The sequence below is a fragment of the Gossypium hirsutum genome, chromosome D08 (genome assembly GCF_007990345.1).
Source record: "Gossypium hirsutum isolate 1008001.06 chromosome D08, Gossypium_hirsutum_v2.1, whole genome shotgun sequence".
NCBI lineage: Eukaryota > Viridiplantae > Streptophyta > Magnoliopsida > Malvales > Malvaceae > Gossypium > Gossypium hirsutum.
Window position 1 is genome coordinate 431970 of NC_053444.1, and position 18778 is coordinate 450747.

General features: G+C 32.9%; 3 protein-coding genes across 4 annotated transcripts; 2 read left to right on the forward strand and 1 right to left on the reverse strand.

Moving 5' to 3' along the window:
• Window positions 1-454: 454 nt before the first annotated feature.
• Window positions 455-3054, reverse strand: LOC107932408 (putative serine/threonine-protein kinase-like protein CCR3). Its single transcript, XM_016864386.2, has one exon. The coding sequence runs from the start codon at window positions 2899-2901 to the stop codon at window positions 592-594; it is 2310 nt and encodes a 769-aa protein (XP_016719875.2). The 5' UTR covers window positions 2902-3054; the 3' UTR covers window positions 455-591.
• Window positions 3055-8551: 5497 nt separating this feature from the next.
• On the forward strand, window positions 8552-11285 carry LOC107932436 (zinc finger CCCH domain-containing protein 66). Of its 2 annotated transcripts, none has more exons than XM_016864422.2 (2): window positions 8552-8732; window positions 9071-11285. In XM_016864422.2, the coding sequence occupies exons 1-2, from the start codon at window positions 8609-8611 to the stop codon at window positions 11107-11109; spliced, it is 2163 nt and encodes a 720-aa protein (XP_016719911.2). In that variant the 5' UTR covers window positions 8552-8608; the 3' UTR covers window positions 11110-11285. The 2 variants fall into 2 exon arrangements, with proteins under 2 accessions (XP_016719911.2, XP_016719912.1); XM_016864423.2 differs by having other exon boundaries at window positions 9102-11285.
• Window positions 11286-15094: 3809 nt separating this feature from the next.
• On the forward strand, window positions 15095-17779 carry LOC107932450 (cation/H(+) antiporter 4). Its single transcript, XM_016864439.2, has 3 exons — window positions 15095-15418; window positions 15505-16509; window positions 16589-17779. The coding sequence occupies exons 1-3, from the start codon at window positions 15185-15187 to the stop codon at window positions 17726-17728; spliced, it is 2379 nt and encodes a 792-aa protein (XP_016719928.1). The 5' UTR covers window positions 15095-15184; the 3' UTR covers window positions 17729-17779.
• The last annotated feature ends 999 nt before the right edge of the window (window positions 17780-18778 follow it).

Genomic DNA, 18778 nt, shown 5'->3' on the forward strand with positions numbered 1-18778 from the left:
GTCCTAATTTTATAATTTTATAATTAGCAACTTTAATTACGCTCCATGCCCAATTTGAGCTGGCATTTAGCACATAAACCATCGGTAAGGCTGTCAGACGGACTTAATTGATATGATACTAATACTCTTATAATTTAAAATTTAATCTATAGTTTAGGATATCTAGTACAGTTTATAATTCCTTGTAAAGTCAACCTGTTCTCAATGTTATCCTTACCTGATTCAGATCCAAGTTAATGATTTTGGTTGGAATCTCCAGTGCATTTTAACGTACCATATTGTAATTAGAAATAACCTTAGATAGTTTATCGAAATTTAAGTAGTCGCAGTAATTCGATGTTATGATCATTATTTTTCTACTTCGATTTTTCGTGTTATCGATATTCATCCTGTAATTGATCACGACAACATTACTTAATAGGGTACTACTAAAGCAAGATTACAGGGACCGTAATGCAAGAACACATTCTGTTCACTTTCTTTTTCAATCTTTTTAATCATTCATTTACAAATCAAAGAATCATAAATAAGAATCAAAATTCTGGGTTTCTTTTGACAAAAAGAAAGGACTAAAATGCAATTAAAAAAAATTCAATCTGAAGGAAGTGAAATTGTAGTAGATGAAAGGCTAGCATGACTATTCTCACACAGTGTTAAAGCTTTCTCTAAATTGGCAACAATGTCTGTCATATTAGGCCTTTCTTTTCCTTCCAAATTCACACAATTCATAGCTGTATAAGCCATTAATTCCACTGCCTCGACCTCGTGAATCTCTGGCACCCCGACTCTTGTATCGAGCACCGACTGGAGATCCCCGGTTGATATCCTTGGGCCGGCGTATTCGACTACCCCCATTGGTCCAGTTCTGTCTTCTCTGTTTCGAAAAACGGCTTTTCTTCCTGTTAAAAGCTCTAACAATACCACACCTAAGCCGTAAACATCGCTCTTTGGTGTCAATACATTTAGGACGTAGTATTCAGGATCTATGTACCCAACCGTACCGACTGCGGTGGTTGACATGAATTGTTGATCGGATTCCGGTCCCATCAACGATAATCCGAAATCCGAAACTCGAGCGGTCCAATTTGCATCTAATAGTATGTTGGAGGACTTTATGTCCCTATGAATTATAGGTGGTACTGCATAGTTATGAAGGTAATGAATCCCTCTTGCCGCGTCTAACCCAATTTTGATTCTCATTTTCCAGGAGTTTAGTTCGCTGCTTCCTTTTTCGATGTTGTTCGTGTTATGGAGATGATCGTGGAGTGAACCATTAGTCATGTACTCGTAAACCAGAAGCCTCTCGTCGTTTTCTTGGCAGAATCCGATTAATCCCACTAAATGTTTATGGTGCAGCCTCGATAACAAAGCTAATTCCGATTCAAACGCGGTTTCCTTCTCTTGGAACTTCTTTGCTTTTTTCTCTAATGAGTCGTTTTCGCCTCTTTTAATAGCAACTTCACGACCGTCTCGAAGTTTGCCTCTATAAACAACCCCGAAACTCCCGGAACCGATACGGTTTTCGATCGAGAAGTTGTTGGAAGCATCGGCGAGCTCCGAGAACGAAAAGCTTTGGGTTTTCTCTGCTTGTTTCGATGACGACGACCCACTTCGTTGCCGGCTGAGTCTCCTCAAACTATTGTGTCGAAGCGAAAATGATCTTAAAGGTGGTGGAGCAATAGCATCATTAGCTACCGTGGGTTGCACGGAACTATTTGACCTGCAAAGCCAAGACCCACATTTCCATTGCCATAAACAGTAAAGAACACTGCAAATCCCTACAAAAGCACCAATTGATCCCACAATCAAAAACGCCATTGAAAGCTTGTTAATCCCTTTTGACAGCTCAGATCCTCGTGATGGTACCGGCGTTATCGGGACAGGGATCGGAAGCTCGGTTTGACACGGTTTACAAATGTTGCCTGAACCATAACACAGTGTCTCAGAATTCAAATAAGTACCACAATTACATGAACTTTTAACACATGGACCTGGAATCACCATTGGAACAGGAACATCACTTGTAAAGGCATTTCCCCAACAAATAATTGTCAAATTCCTTGTTGTTAACCCACAAATGAAATCCAAACCAGCAACAATGGTTTCAAATGAAACATCCTTAACTCTATTATTATCACCGCTTCCCCAACATTGAACCAAACCGTTTCTTCGTTGGATACCGCAACCGAAACCCCGTCCTGATGTTAAACCGGAGAATTCAAAAGCCGAACTGGTTGGAACATCGAGTTGGCCGGTTCCTTTACAGACAAGGAATCCTGTCTTGGTCAATCCACAAACATGGGAATCTCCTGCAACTAAATTCGACATAGACAAGTTACCAAATTGAGTTTGGATTTCAACACTAATTTCATTATAACCCCAACAAACAACTTTACAACTGTTCATCAAAATCCCACAGCTAAAACCATTCCCTGATGTGATCTTACTGAACTTTAAACCATCACCAGGTGATGAAAATGGTGAACCACGGTTCCCTCGCCAGCACCTAGCTATGCCGGAACTTACCTCTCTAGCACAAACATGGTCAACACCGACGGTTAAGTCGGTCAACGAGACATTATAGTTTAAATATATACGCTTTGGGTTGAACAAAGCTCGAGTGTCCCAACAATGGAGACTGAATCCACCTGATCTAAGTCCACAAAAGAAGGTTTTGCCACCGGAGATTGATTCGAATGATACGTTGGGTGATACCGAAACGTCGAGTTTGAGTCCGTTTTGGTAACATTGGACTCGTTGGGTTGGCTCGTTAGCTATGATACCACATATGGTGCCTGTGCCGTATACGACCGCAACCGTGGAGGCTGAGCCGATGGCGGCGACAACATGGATGGTAGCGGCGGTGAGGATCAAGAGGGAAATGGTGAAAAAGAAGGTCATTTCAAAGATGGTGCTGGTGGTTTATTGATGTTCTTCATTGAAAAACAAAAAACCAGAACAAAAAAAAAACACACACACACATAGGAACAGAAACAGGGAGCACGATGATAATGATAAAGAAAAGAGTCGTGTAATAAAACAATATAATATGATAATGAATAAAGATTAATTCATACATAAGTGCAAAGCATGTGGTCCCATGAAAATGGTGATGGTAGCTTCAGAAAACTTTTTTTTTTTTGGTTTTTCAATCAAATATAAAAAAAATGGAACTTTATAAGAGTGTTGGATGAAATTAAAACAATACTTTTTTAAGAACAGAGATTAAAGTATTTATCTTTCTGTCTGTCTTGTTTAAAGTTCCCTACTTGCAGATTTTACCTTTTAAAAGTAGTTTAATCATAGTTCCCATAACCCATAAAAAAGCTGGTTTTTTTTTCCCTTTCTGTCTCTAAAAATGATAGAAATAACGAATATATAAGGTGAAATAAAATAAAATTATGAGATTTTAAGTTAAAATCTTAATTTATGTAAATGTATGAATTTTTATTAAATTTATCTCACTTACCACTAAAGTTAAATTTATACGTGATAATGGCCAGGTCACTTGGTTCACTTAAAAACTGATAAAGTTTAGACAAAAATATAGATTTGATGCTATTTTTGGGTTGGGTCGAATTCACAAAAGGACAACAAAATTTACTATTTTGTTGTTGTTTTAATGCTATTTTCTTATTTTTTTCTCCCTATTTTGTTACCATATCATTATTATGTTATTATTATTTTGTTGTTATTTTTTGAATATTGTATAATACTTGTTTTATTGTTAATTTTGTTATTATTTTAGAGAAATTTACTTGTTAAGTTGCATCTATCTTAGTGTTATTTAAGTATATATATTTTTTAAAATTTATTTTTAATTTATTGAGAAATATTTATTTTAAATTTTTAGTAATTTTGATGTATTATATATATTTAAAAAGCATATAAAAAATTAATATTGGCTGGGCCTGAGTTTTAGCATTTTTATCCGGACTAGATTTGGGTAAAATTTTAGGCCCATTTTTTGGGCTCACCCGGCTTGATCCATGAGCACCTCTAAGTTAAATTATTTATTTAATTTTAAAATTGAGAGACAAAATTTAATAAATTTTTTTATATTTTACTTTAATAGTTAACAACAATAAGTTAATTAATATAAGATTAAAATTAAATAAAAATGGTTATTTTATATAAAAAATTCTTTTACGATATTATTTTTATTTTTCAAGTTTTTATTTCATTAATTAGAAATAATTTTTAATATTTATAAGTTAAATTAAAAATAAAATATATGAACGAATTTTTTATTATCAAATTATGCTTTCATATTATCAAAATTAATATAGAGTGGTAAAAATTAATTAAAATAAAATAAAATTCAATGGCATAATAGTTGAATAAAAATTTACTTATGGGCAAATATCAATTGAAGCAAATATAGTAAGAAATTTCAATATCCCCCTGGTACGATAGCAAATTTACACTTTTAACTCTAAAAAATGAGTAAATTATTGTTATATGTTAAAATTTGGTGTCTTATATATAACCAACAATAAATTTAACCCTAAATTTTTTACGCTTTTATTCAATTTGACTCGTACTCTTCTATTTGGAACAAATTAAATCTCAACCTTTTATTACTAAGTCGTCACTCTTTTGCATTTCTATTTTTTTTATTGTTATAATTTTTAATGAAAATTAAAAAGTAAAGATTGAAAAGTTTTTTTCGTAATTTTTTAAATTATTTTTTTTTGATATGATGTATAAGATAAAATAGTACTATTTCAATATATAAAAAAAAGCCAAATTCAAATAAAAAAATGGGATCAAATAAAATTATAAACCGTAACAAATAAATTTGTTTTATGCCTTATACATAAAACATCAAATAAATATATATTTTTGAAAATTAATCTCATCATAAGTTCTTATAATATCATATCTTTTTAATATAATATTTAAAACTATTTATAACCTCACCCCAACTTATAAATTGGAAGATAATACGTTTCAGTGTACTCGAACCCACGTTATCTTACACTAACAATAATATCAATACCAATAACAATCAAACTAAGACTCAACCGATATCAAATAAATATTTTCTTCGTAACTGTATTGTGTCAGTTGTTACAAGTTTAGTTTAGTGTTTTAATTGTTGTTTGATCTGTGGAGTCAAGTGGCTGTGTTTAAGAGCTGATATTTTAAGCTGTTTTTTTTTTCTTTTAAAAATGCAATTTGTGTCTGGATTTAGATTAACAATGATTCATTACTAGGAAATTTAGCAATTTAGCATATATAATATTATTTGATTGAGAATCCTCACCCACCACATTGCTGTAAACACATCAGCAATATCCAAATAATTTATCTCTAAAAATATATTTAATCGCTTGTATGACACGGGTTTAAATCTTAAAATCTTTACTTCTTTTCTTAATATTGTATTGATAAAAGAAAAAAAAATTCATAAGCTAGTTAATTTGTTATTGAACAGGTTGGATAGTGATTTATGAAATTAAATTTTTTTTCAAATGGTTTAATTATGATTCATTTAGTTTCTTTATAATGCTTAAATTGATTGAAATTTTAGGTTTTTTTTTGTTCAAAAAGAAAACATGAAAGTAAAATAAAAATTTATCCACTTTATCTTGTCATGGAGTTAAGAGTCTCAGCCACCACAACATTATATATCGCCCAGCAAGGTTCGTCAAAAACTTTCCATTTAACATTCTTTCTCATGACAAAGTTGGTCATATTGTCCGCTATTCTGTTATTTTGTCTTGATATATATACCACTCGAAATTTTTCCGTTCGTTCTAATAAATCCTTTACCCCCTTAACAAGTTATGATCTCAAGTGTAACTATTCAACAAGTTATCTGCCTCTATATAATCCATCTCTAAGATTATCTTCTTAACTCCCTTCTCCCATGCTAGCTTAACTCCCTCAAACCCCCCTCACAAGTTAGCTTCCAACACCGTGCAAATCCCTATTTTACGGGAAAACCCCCGTAGCAACACCTCCCATTGTCCATGGCCACTCCCCCCAAAATTTAATCTCTTTCATTTCACATTTGATCATCTTTTTTATAATGTTACTAGCAAGTCTAGATTGAGAAACATAGTTGTTGTGATTAAAGTAACAATATGAATTTTTTTTTAAAAACAACTTTAAGCACTTGACTTATATATAAATTTATTGTCGCTTGAATATAATTGGTTGGATAAAATGATAAATAAGAAAAATACACATCATCAATGATAGTAACTAATGGTTTTATCAATTAAGACTTATTGATACCGTTTTAAAAATAGATGATAAAATTATACTAAATTAAAGTAAAGGGATTGAATCCCAAATTTCAACGTAATAAAAGGACTAAAATCAGAATTAGACCTCATTCATAAGGTATTTAAACATGGAGTTAATGATATTTGTTAATGATTTAATTAAATCAATGCAATACCCACAACCATTTAGCAACTCAGCCAATTTAAAGCTTTGATAAAATTTTGGCAACTCAGCTTTAAGTTGCTGTACCAGCTGAAATGAATGCTAAAATACATTCATTTAATAAATTTTTCATATCACAAGGACTTGTTAGATATTTTTATCAGTTCTTTAAGGGATAAGCCTCAAAATTATATATAAATTTTGATTTGATGTAGTTATGTACATAAAATTTTTATCGTGTTTCAAATATATATATAAAACTTTAATTTTGATTTAATTATGCACATTTTAAAAAATAAATACATTTATCTATTAGTGTAGCAAAAAAACATAATTGTTGTCTTAATAGAATGATGTAATTTATGGATGAATGTTGAGTATGACAATAAACTACGTTACATATTTGAATAAATAATTTAATTTCGAGCTGTAAAATAATAATATTAAAAGAAATTAGTATGAAAATGGTAGAGGTAAGAGCAGCGTGCTATCATTGATTGGCCCGCTGGAGCTAAAAAGAAGATCCATGGGTGTAAGGAGGGCAGGTGGATGTCTTTCAAAGGTCCTGCTGTCTGCTATCTTAAGCATCACATGTGACTTTTTGACTGTTATATGGTGATGTGACTCGTAACAGTTATGAACATATTAGTATATTTACTATTATTTTTGTAGACGTTGGATCCATCTATTTCTGTCTTATCAAGCGTTACTTTAACTTATTTTTTTGTTATTTATTTTTAATAATTTAAATTTTTAAATGCAAATAAATATTTCATCGTGATTCTTTTAAAAAAAATACATACATACAATGATAAAATGTTAATTTAATATACTAGAGCAGGGCGGGACAAGTAATTATCATGGTCGCTTCGTATTAATTGTCTAAAATAAATCCAATCCATCTCGCTCCGTATTCACTTTTCCAAAGAAAAAACTCACTTCATTCGGAGTGGACCGATTTAGAATTCATCGAACAGTATAAGTTTTGCCATCTTTAGGTTGAATTGGTTTTTTTTTTTGTAAAATTAAAATATTTTTAAATTTAAATTTAAAATTTATTTTTTAGTAACTTATTTATTTTGAACCATTTAGATTAAGAATTAGTGGTCTAACCAGTTAAAAATTTTTATTTGAATAGAGAATAAAAATAATTTTGATGAAATAAAAAATAACATTGAAGTGGTGAAATATTCTAGGATAAAAATTCACAAAGACATTCATAAATATATATTAATTAAATATTTATAAAACAAATGGGTAAAAAAATTAATTTTTGAGAGCTAAAAACAATTTCCGTATTTAGTTAATAATGACCCAAAATTCTATTTACCTCGTATACACCCCTCAATTTATAAGCACATAATGCACGTCGATATGTTCAACATTTAATCCTATTGATATGGTCGAAAATTATGAATGAAGAGCACATCTAAAAAAATCATGTCTATTGTTAACGCTTTGACTCTAAACAAAAGATTTATTTATAGTTTACTCGATTTTTTAATATTAGTTTTTATAATTATTAATTGCCGCAATCTAAACAATTGATTTTTAAACTTCAAATCAGTCTAATTATATCCATAAACTATCGAGATTATATTAATTAGATCCTTTCATTACTAAAACCATTAATTTAATTGTTAAATGACAAATTAGATCTTATGTGACATAATTTAAAATAAAAAATATATTTAAAAATTTTAGTTTTGACATTTTCAAAGTTTTTACAAAAGTTTTATTGTTCACTTTTGTTTTTTCTTTCCTATTTTACTTTAGTTTTAGTTTTTATCTTTAAAAGTTATGAGAAAAACCGTTTTATTTATTTACATGTTTCATTTTAAATTTAGCTACATAACATTTTATGTGTTATTTAACCGCTTTAATATCGAAAGGACTTAGTTGATATAACATCGATAGTTTAAGATATAATTTAAATGTTTTAAAATTTGAGGACAAATTTAAAATGAGAATTATAATTTGAGGATGTCTAATGCAATTAACTTCAATTATACCATACTAATTCAATTTGAAAAAAACAAAAACTAAAATTAGAGCATTTTAACTTTATAGATGTTAATATTTATAAAAACATTTTTTTTGTTAAAATAAGAACTGCTCTGCTATATAAAAACAACTATCCAGCCACCTAGTTGTGTTATAACTACCTTACTAAAAAAATAATTACTTTACTAAAAATTATCATATTTATATGTTAATTTTTTTACATCATTCATCAAATTTTAAAACTTTTTTCTTCAGAAAAAAAAAACAAAGCCAAAAAGCCCCTGATTTGATTGTGTTTCTGCTATTGTTCTCATATTTGTGTTTCAAAGGTATTTTTTTTTTACATTTTGGTCCTTTGATTGCGTGCTGTTTGGTTGGTGAGAAAATGTGTAAGAAAAAAATAGTAACTTTGAAGTGTTTTTTTATTGTTGGGTAGTTAGTCTTAAAAATACATATTGGTACCATGTTTGGACATTGGCTGAACCGTATTTGTCTTGTTTTTATTTATTTGTTTTCTATGTTTTTAGTTTTATAACTAATATTCTATTATAGATTTATGAAGTTTATAGGGTTTTAGGGAGTCACTTTTCTGCAATTCTCCCCTTTTTTATGTCAATTGTAGGCTCTGCATTTTTATTGTTAGAAATTTATAAAATTTTCTTCTCAGAATCGAAGAGAAATTTAATTACCATGTGCAGTGTTGCAATGGGGAAATCAACTCAAACCGGTGGGGCCACACAAAATTTTTCCGATTTGCTGGAGTTATCGGCTTCGAATGATTTGATCAGTTTTAGGATTGCTATCGAGGAAGAGGGTCATGACATTGATGAGCCTAGCTTGTGGTACGGAAGAAGGATAGGTACGAAGAAGATGGGGTTTGAGGAACGAACGCCTCTTCTGATTGCTTCGATTTTCGGCTGCAAGGATGTGGTGAATTATATCATCAAAAGCGGCCAAGTCGATGTCAATAGGGCTTGTGGTTCCGATGGAGCCAGGGCTCTCCATTGTGCTGCTGCCGGTGGTTCCTCTGGTTCACCTGAAATTGTCAAAATCCTGCTCGATGCTTGTGCTGATATTAATTCTGTTGATGCTAACGGAAACAGGCCTGGTGATTTGATTGCTCCGGCTAGTTGCAACTCAGATTGCAGCTCGAGGAAGAAGTTGTTGGAGGCTTTGTTGAAAAGTAATGTCGATGGAAGAGAGGGTTTCCCCTTCCGAGTAGGAAACGAGATGGATGTGTCGGAGGTGCAAATAAATTCGATCCACCGAGTTTGGAAAGATGGAAATGAGAAGAAAGAGTATCCCTATGATCTCACTCTTCCTGACATTAAGAACGGGATGTATGGGACAGATGAGTTTAGGATGTACACTTTCAAGATCCAACCTTGCTCGAGGGCTTATTCTCATGATTGGACCGAGTGCCCTTTCGTTCATCCTGGGGAGAATGCAAGGAGGCGCGATCCTAGGAAATATGCTTACAGCTGCGTCCCTTGCCCTGAATACCGTAAGGGATCTTGCAAGCAAGGTGATAGTTGTGAGTATGCACATGGTATTTTCGAGTCTTGGCTTCACCCTGCCCAATATCGAACTCGTCTATGCAAAGATGAGACTAACTGCAACAGGAGGGTTTGTTTCTTTGCACACAAGCCGGAAGAACTTCGTCCTTTGTATGCTTCAACAGGTTCAGCATTGCCTTCACCTAGATCATACTCAGGTTCCGGGCTCGAATTTGGTTCAATGAGCCCGCTTGCTCCAGCTTCTCCATCTGTTATAAAACCTTCAACATCAACACCACCCTTGACTCCTACCGGGACTAATTCTATAGGCGGATCGATGTGGCCGAACCAGTCTAGCATCGTACCTCCTACGTTGCAGCTTCCTTTTAGTAGGTTGAAAGCTGCACGTACTGCTCGGGGTAAGGATTTAAACATGGATAAACTCAATTTGGAAACTCACCGTCGCTTTCAGCAACAACAGCAACAATTGGAACAATCCCCGACCAGTTGGAACCATCCCTTATCCGGGGAATTAAACAGGTTTGGAGGGGTGAAGTCGACTAGCCTTGACGATATTTTCGGATCTCTAGATAGTACTAAGCCTCAGTTACAAGGACTTCCGCTCGAGGCTGCTTCACCTCAGCTACAGTCACCAACGGGAGTTCCGAAGTGGCAGAATCTTAACCAGCAGCTCCGTGCTAGCTACCCAACGAACCTAGCATCCTCTCCCATAATGATGTCTCCAACCTTCGGGGTTGAAACATCCGGGCCAACTGCAGCATCAAGTTTAAGTTCAAAACGGAGCCCAAGCGTCATCGAGCGTCCTGCTGGAAATCGTAATTCAGGGTTTTCTACGCCAGCATCACCAGTTGGTGCAATGCCTCCCAACCTTTCGGATTGGGGTTCCGTCGATGGCAAACTAGACTGGGGTATACAAGGAGAAGAGCTAAAGAAACTAAGAAAATCTGCATCTCTTGTGTTCCTAAACAACGGCAGCAATTTGTCGAATACAGCACGCTCACTGTCATCAACTAGCGAAGAACCAGAAGCGTCTCGGGTCCAGCCTGACATGAACGGCGGCACCCATTCCGCTGGTCAGGTTAGACCTGAGGACCAGAAGCAGCAGAAATGTCGTAACACTGGGAATTCTGATATGCTCATTGCCTGGATGGAACAATTATACAAGGACCAAGACCAAATATTGAACTAAAACCGAAAACTAGCCCCTCCCTCCATTACCTCCTAAGTTTAATTTTTTTATTTATTTCTTGGATGGAAAATGGAAGCAAATTTAGTATTTATTTATTTATTTTTGTTTCGACTTGTATTTAACACACTTGTATTTATCATCACCTTACACTTGTCTTTATCTATTTTATTTTATAATATAATAATAACAACTAATAAATATCTTTTGCTTATTATTTAAGAAAATATACAAATATATTACAAGTGTATTTTCATGTATTTTACACATTTTTATTATCAATACCATACATTTGTCACTATTTTAATATAAAACCATAATAATATTTATATATATATAATACATAATCAAAAAAATCTTCCCATTTGCCGCCTCACCTAATCAAATAGGCATAATTTCCTATTTAATCCCCTTTATTTTATTTTAATCTATAATTAAACTTTTACCCCTAATTCAATTTAGTCATTTTTACTATTTTCTCTAAGTTGAGCTAATTTAACTTAATTAAAGCCTATTTAAACATACTACAAAACTCACAATTACTCCTAATAATTATTTACGGACTTAGTTTACTAAGACAGAGGTCCGATAATGTACTTTTCCGATGCCTGTGAATTTTGGGTCATTACAGTACTATTCAAAAGTTTTAAATTAATGTACTATTTAAAAGTTTTTAAAGTCATTGAGTTTGGGATTGTTTTAGTTTGAGTTGTTTGAAGCTCGGATCATTTTAAGTTCATGTTATTCAAGTTTGGATTGTTGACTTTTCTATGGTCAAATCAAATTGAATTAAAATCATATTTGGCTTGATTGAATTAAAGGTAAAAGCACCATAGAAACCCTTGCGGATTACATTTTGTTCTCTTTACTAAAAAAATGATCAAATTAGTCCATATATATTTAATTAAAGAGCAAATGGGTCGTATATACAATTACGTTAAATCAAAGAATTTGGTTAGTTTTAATTTTTGTGTTTTTCTTTTATAAATTTAAAATTTTAATTCTAACCAAATGTTAGTTGTTAAATTTGTTAAGTTAAATTTGACTGTTTTCAAGATTTCATATAACAAACATATTATCAGATGTGTAAAATATTATGTCAACTTGTTATTTCCATATAATCCTCATCGAAAATATCACATTATTTTAACTAATAGATTCAACAACGATTGTTTGAGTCAAGACTGAAATTTCAAAAATTGAAATCCATAACTTACCAGGTCAATATCTAATTTGATCTAATAGATTTAATTGATATGATCATTTGGATCATGATTAAAATCTCAAATTTCGAAAAAGAAACTAAAATTAAGTACATTAAAATTCATGAATTAAACCAATACAAAGACTTGTATAAAAAAAACTAAGCATTTAGCTTGAAATTATCAAGGCCAACCCTTAATCCCAAGGTCTCTATTTCCTTTTGAGCTTGTGCTTGAAAAGATTTGTAAGTAAAAGGCTTGTACTTTGAACTTTGAATGGTACAATCAAATTGTGGAAACACAAAATAATTTATTGAGATTCGGTCCTCTTTCTTCTTCACCTTTACTCTATGCTTTCGCACTTGTGTATAAGTAGTTGTTTATGGCCTGATTAATGCAAAATTTTCTCATCAAATCTCAAAGGAAACGTGTTAATTTTGATCCGAACTTGAAAACTAGATTCAATTGATTTGAATTTAAATATGATTCGATCCGATTTGATTATAAAACGTCAACAACATGAACAAGATCCAAATGGACTCTAATTCAAATTGACCCAAAACCAAAACGACATGAACCGGAACTCGAAATGATTTGAACTAAAAAAAGATTATATAAAAAAAATTATCATTTTAGGGGTCAAAGTACAATTTTACCAAATACTAATTTAAAATTTTATAAATTTTAAAAAGTCAAATTTTAAGTTTCTAATTTTAGGGGGTCAAGGCCTTGCCACCCATGGACCCATCTTGAAAAATTTTGAATCTTGACTTAAACCCAAAATGATACCAAAAAAAAAAAAAAACCAAAATGATACAAACAAAAAAATAACCAAAAAATTTAGAAATTGAATTCATGCCATCTAAATTAATCCTAGACCAAAAATCAACATGACTTGTCCAATTGACAAGCATATAATAGGCTTAAATTATGATTTAACCCCTGAATTATATTTATTTTCTCGCTTTAGTATTTAAATATTTTTTGTTTCACTTTAGTTATCATTGGTTTTTATTTACCCTCAAAAGAAAAAAAAGTTACTAATAAGAACATAACACATGGCACATTTTTATTGGATGTAGTAATTTTTGGAGTAAAATGAGATGAAAATTATAGTTTATGTATAAAAATAAAACAAAAAAATTTAGGTATTGAGAAAAAAATTAGGAGCTGCATCATATCTCACAAGGTTGATGATGAGGGAATCAGCTATGGGTTTAACATGGATCCATTTGTTATCTTTGAAAACTTGTAGTCCTCCGAGTTGGTCTTGCTTCAATATCGAAAGAACCGAGCTATTTGTATGAACTCCAACTCCCCAAGCTTGGTTACCTTTAGGGATCTGTGGGTACCGATGAACACGTATAAATCTAGTCGATTCCAACAAATAAGATTTCGATAGTCTCGAATCGAGACCAAAGTTTTTCGCCATGGATTCGTATATGGTTCTAGCAAGCCTAGCTTGGTGCCTTCCATATTCATCAATTAAACTCCTAACCCAACCACAAAAATGAATGAATAAACTGTAAATTTTATACATTGTCAATGAATAAGATGATAACAGTTTACGTGAAAGAGTCAAGTAATGGATCTTTGAACTCAGATTCTAAGAGCCCAACGAGAGGAAAATTAATTATTTCGACCCAACTGATAGTATTTAGCACATTTCTTTTGCATTAATCAGGCCATAAACAACTACTTATACACAAGTGCGAAAGCATAGAGTAAAGGTGAAGAAGGAAGAGGACCGAATCTCAATAAATTATTTTGTGTTTCCACAATTTGATTGTACCATTCAAAGTTCAAAGTACAAGCCTTTTACTTACAAATCTTTTCAAGCACAAGCTCAAAAGGAAATAGAGACCTTGGGATTTAAGATTGGCCTTGATAATTTCAAGCTAAATGCATAGTGTTTGTGTGTTTTGTGAAAGTTCATTTTATTTTATTTATTTTTTAAAATTTAAAATTTAATTATAATCTAAATGATAGCAATTAAATTAGTTAGATCAAATTTTGATATTGGTCTCGTAAGTTATGGATTTAATTTCGCTTCTCTAATTGGATTTTTAAAATTTCAATCTCAACTCAAACAATAGTCATTAAACCCATGAATTGAAATAACATCATTTTTTTTGCGAGTACTATTATGTGGAAATAGCAACATAACATGATATTACATATGTGATAATATGTTTATCGTATAAGTTTTGAAAATAGTAGAAATTAATTTAACAAATTTAACTGCTATCGTTAATTAGGATAGAAATTTCAAATTAAAAAAAAATACAAAAATTAGAATGGATCAAATTGAAATATAAAATTTAAATTTGCAAGAGAACATAAAAAAAATATGTTGAGGGAAATAATAATTAGATTTTTTCTTCTTCAATTTTACATTTTGAAATAAATCTCAAAATTATATATGAAATTAGGGCGTCATTTTCAAGTGGGTGTTGGGTATTGAAATAGATATAAATATGTGTAATATAGATATATTTAAATAATTTTAAAGAATTAGTTCAAATGTTTAGAGAATCGAACTTTGATTTAATGGAATTATTCTCATTCAAACTAACACTATTATGTGTGTAATATTATTAGTTTTTTTTTGTTGTTATTTTTACACTTGAGTCGAAATATTCATAAATTTGTATAAATATATCAAATTTGTTAAATAAAAATAACAAATTACTGTTTTCAACATTATCAACACTACAATTTATTGTAACTAACATAAACATTCGACCAAGTTTTCTTTAATTTCCTTTCTTTATATTCTTCACAAAGAGAAAATTCTATGAAAAGCATTAAGCCTTCGCACAATTCCTTACTTCACATCCAATCCTATCAATACGCTACAACCGGCGGCAGAAACTATGGGTAACGCACCGCCACCGTATCTTCCTTACGGAAACAAAACGCTCGAAGTTTGTGTTCCGGGCGAGGTAGACTCAGCGGGTATATGGGAAAACCTGTCGTATCCCTCCGTGTTCCTCTCCTATCCATTGCCGCGTCTCGAGTTGCAAATCGTATTGACATTTTTGTGTAGTCATATCATTTATCTTATCGTCAAGCCACTTGGAATTACATTCTTTGCCACTCAAATGTTTGTAAGTTATCATCTCTTTTGATAAATTTGTGTTCGGAATGCATGCTTTCATCGGAATTGGATTAATTTTTTTTTTTTAACATGTAGGCCGGTTTGTTGTTGGGGCATACAGTATTGGGAAAACTAGACACAATCAACGAATTGTTGTTTTCTCAGGTATCAGGCATTGAAATCATTGATACCACGGGGCTTTTCGGTTTCGTCATATTTTTGTTCTTAATGGGAGTGAAAATGGATTTGAGGGTAGCGTTTAGGTCGACGAAGAGAGCCGCGGTGATCGGTTTTATATCCATTTTAGCACCTATAACCGTCGGTTTAATCATTTTCGCGGCCTTCAAAAAGCCTGAACAAAGCAAGGAGGTAAACTTGGAACGTTTACTCGGAACAACCATTGAATCGTTGACATCTTTTTCCGTCATCGCTTGCCTCCTCAGCGAACTCAATATCCTAAACTCCGAGCTCGGAAGATTAGCTCTATCAGCGTCGGCCATCGCAGACGTGGGCACCTTGATCCTCGTCTTTGTCTTTTCGTCCATGGCAAAATGGGCCAATGCACCATCAGTAGCCGCAGTTAACACGGCGGCATCCATTGCTTTTGTGGTTATCCTCTTCTTCGTGTTCCGTCCGATGATGTTTTGGGTAATAAACACGACACCCGAAGGAAAATCGATTAAGGAAGTGTACATTGTGCTCATAGTAATGGTGGCTATAGGGTGTAGTATATTCTCTCATTTCTTCGGCGATTCACCATTAATCGGTGCTTTCGTCTTTGGCTTAGCCGTTCCAGACGGTCCGCCGTTAGGTTCTGCCTTGGTAGACAAGCTTGAATGCTTTGTCAATGGTGTTTTTCTCGCAGTCTTCACAACCACATCAACAATGCGAGTCGATGTGAAATCGATGATGGAGAATCGATCTAGATTCCTATTTAGTATCATTTTTGTTTGTGTAACGTTCCTTGCAAAAGTTATATCATGTTTTATAGTCACATTTTGGAGCTTAATGCCCTTAAAGGACTCATTGGCATTTGCTTTAATCATGAGCAGCAAAGGGATTGTGGAACTATCATATTTCTGCAGTTTCATAGATAATAAGGTACAGATCGAAAACTCGGTTGAGTTCGAATCTCCATCGTTTCGTAAATTAAACACTGAATGTACTTTTTCGTTTGCAGATTATGTCCAAAGCAACTTTTAGTGTCTTGGTACTCGGTATCCTCGTAAATTCAACTATAGTCCCACTCTTGGTGAAGTTGCTTTACGACCCGGATTCGAGAAGATATGCAGGGTATGAAAAACGAACCTTAATGCACTTGAAACCCGATTCCGAGCTTCGGGTTCTTGCATGCACTCATAGATCCGAAAACGTCTCCACCATCATCGAGTTGCTTGACCTTACATGTCCTGCGAAGGAGAGTCCTCAAGTTGTTTTTGCCCTTCATATTGTTGAACTAAAGGGACGTGATTCTCCTGTGTTTATAGCTCACCAAAAGAATGAAAACAGTGCCCTAAGTTCTTTAGAAAACATCTTTGCTTACAATCAATACGAACAGAACAATTGGGATTCCGTTACAGTTCATGCTTTCACGGCAATCTCGCCGCCTAAGCTCATGCACGAAGATATCTGTATTATGGCACTCAACAAGCAAACGTCTTTTATAATCCTTCCCTTCCATAGGAAATTCTCCATTGACGGATCAATCGAAGACGAAAACAGTGTGATGCGGAACGTGAATTGTAGTGTCCTGGACCGAGCACCGTGCTCGGTAGGGATCCTCATTGACCGCAGGGTAGCCGATAGGGGAAGGAAGACATTGAAGACATCATCAAGGATGCCAACCTGCTCAATCGGGATGCTTTTCATAGGCGGGAAAGACGATCGGGAGGCTTTAACGTTAGCCAAAAGGATGGCACGTGACCCTCAAGTGAATCTGACCGTGATCCGTCTCATTGCTGATCATCATCATTCCGGGAATATCATGGACTGGGACGGCATACTCGATTCCGAGATTTTGAAAGATGTTAAGCAAAAAAATGAAGTTGGTAACAGTTGCAACATAATGTATGCGGAAAAAGTTTCCAACGACGGGCCACAAGCCGCGGGGGTCATTAGATCGATCGTGAACAACTACGATTTGATCATCGTCGGTAGGCGATACGGGGTGGAATCGGTACAAACGATGGGTTTAGCGGAATGGTGTGAATTCCCTGAATTAGGGGTGGTCGGAGATCTCCTTGCATCAACGGATTTAAATAGTAGTGTATCAGTATTAGTTGTACAACAGCAATATTATGTAGAGCTAGGTAGACATTAATTAAATATGTATAATCCATCGCATCAATTCACAAAAAAAAAAAATTCATCATACATCTCTAAACTATTATTTTTATTCTAAATTGATCCCCAAACTTCTAAATATTCTAATTACATCCCAAACTATCGATGTTATATCAATTAGGTCATTCTATTATTAAAACTATTAACTCAATCATTAAATGATAGATCAAGTTTTATGTGATATAATTTAAAATGAAAATTTTGAAGAAAAGTGAAATTTTACCACGTAAATTTTAAACGTTAAAACTAAAAATAAAGTAAAAATGAAAAACAAAAGAGAGAGAGAGTGTGAAAGATGCCTCAAAATCAAGATTTTTACAACCTTCATTTTCTTTGAACTTTGCATTTTAAACTACGCCACATAAGATCTAAAGTCGCATTTAATTGTTAATTTATCAAATTTAGTAATAAAATGACCTTTTTAATATAACCTCAATAATTTAAAGATGTATTAGAATATTTCAAAATTTAAAGACCCACTTTTAGAATACTAGTTATAGCTCGAAGATGCATGATGGAACTAAGTCAATTTTATTTTAATTTTGGCTTGTTGTTGTTTTTATCTCGAAAGCTTCGAGCTCAAACCTGAACCCGAAACTCAAATTAAACTTGAGTCTAACACCATCCAATTCCCAAAGGCTAACTTGATTGTTGATTTCAATGTTTGATGTTGTTAGTGCCACTTGCACATTCTATTTCCATCATTAATAACGACTCACTTTGTGATTAGATGGATGTGCAACTTGTCATTTGTGTTACAAATTCCGTGAACATCTTTCTATGTTTTTTTAGGAAGGTCGGCAAAAGTTACATAAGATTGATTTTGATAAATACCAATCAAGTAAGGATTTTTATTTGAAGAATTTAAGCACGGTAGAGTGATTGGATTTGAAGAGATTTAATTTCAAAAGAGTTTTTACTTATTTGATGCCATATAGAGCACAAATATGGCAGCATGTCTCCTTCACACCAATAAAATATTACAAGCTTATAATACCTATATATATATATACATAAAAAGGCTTGA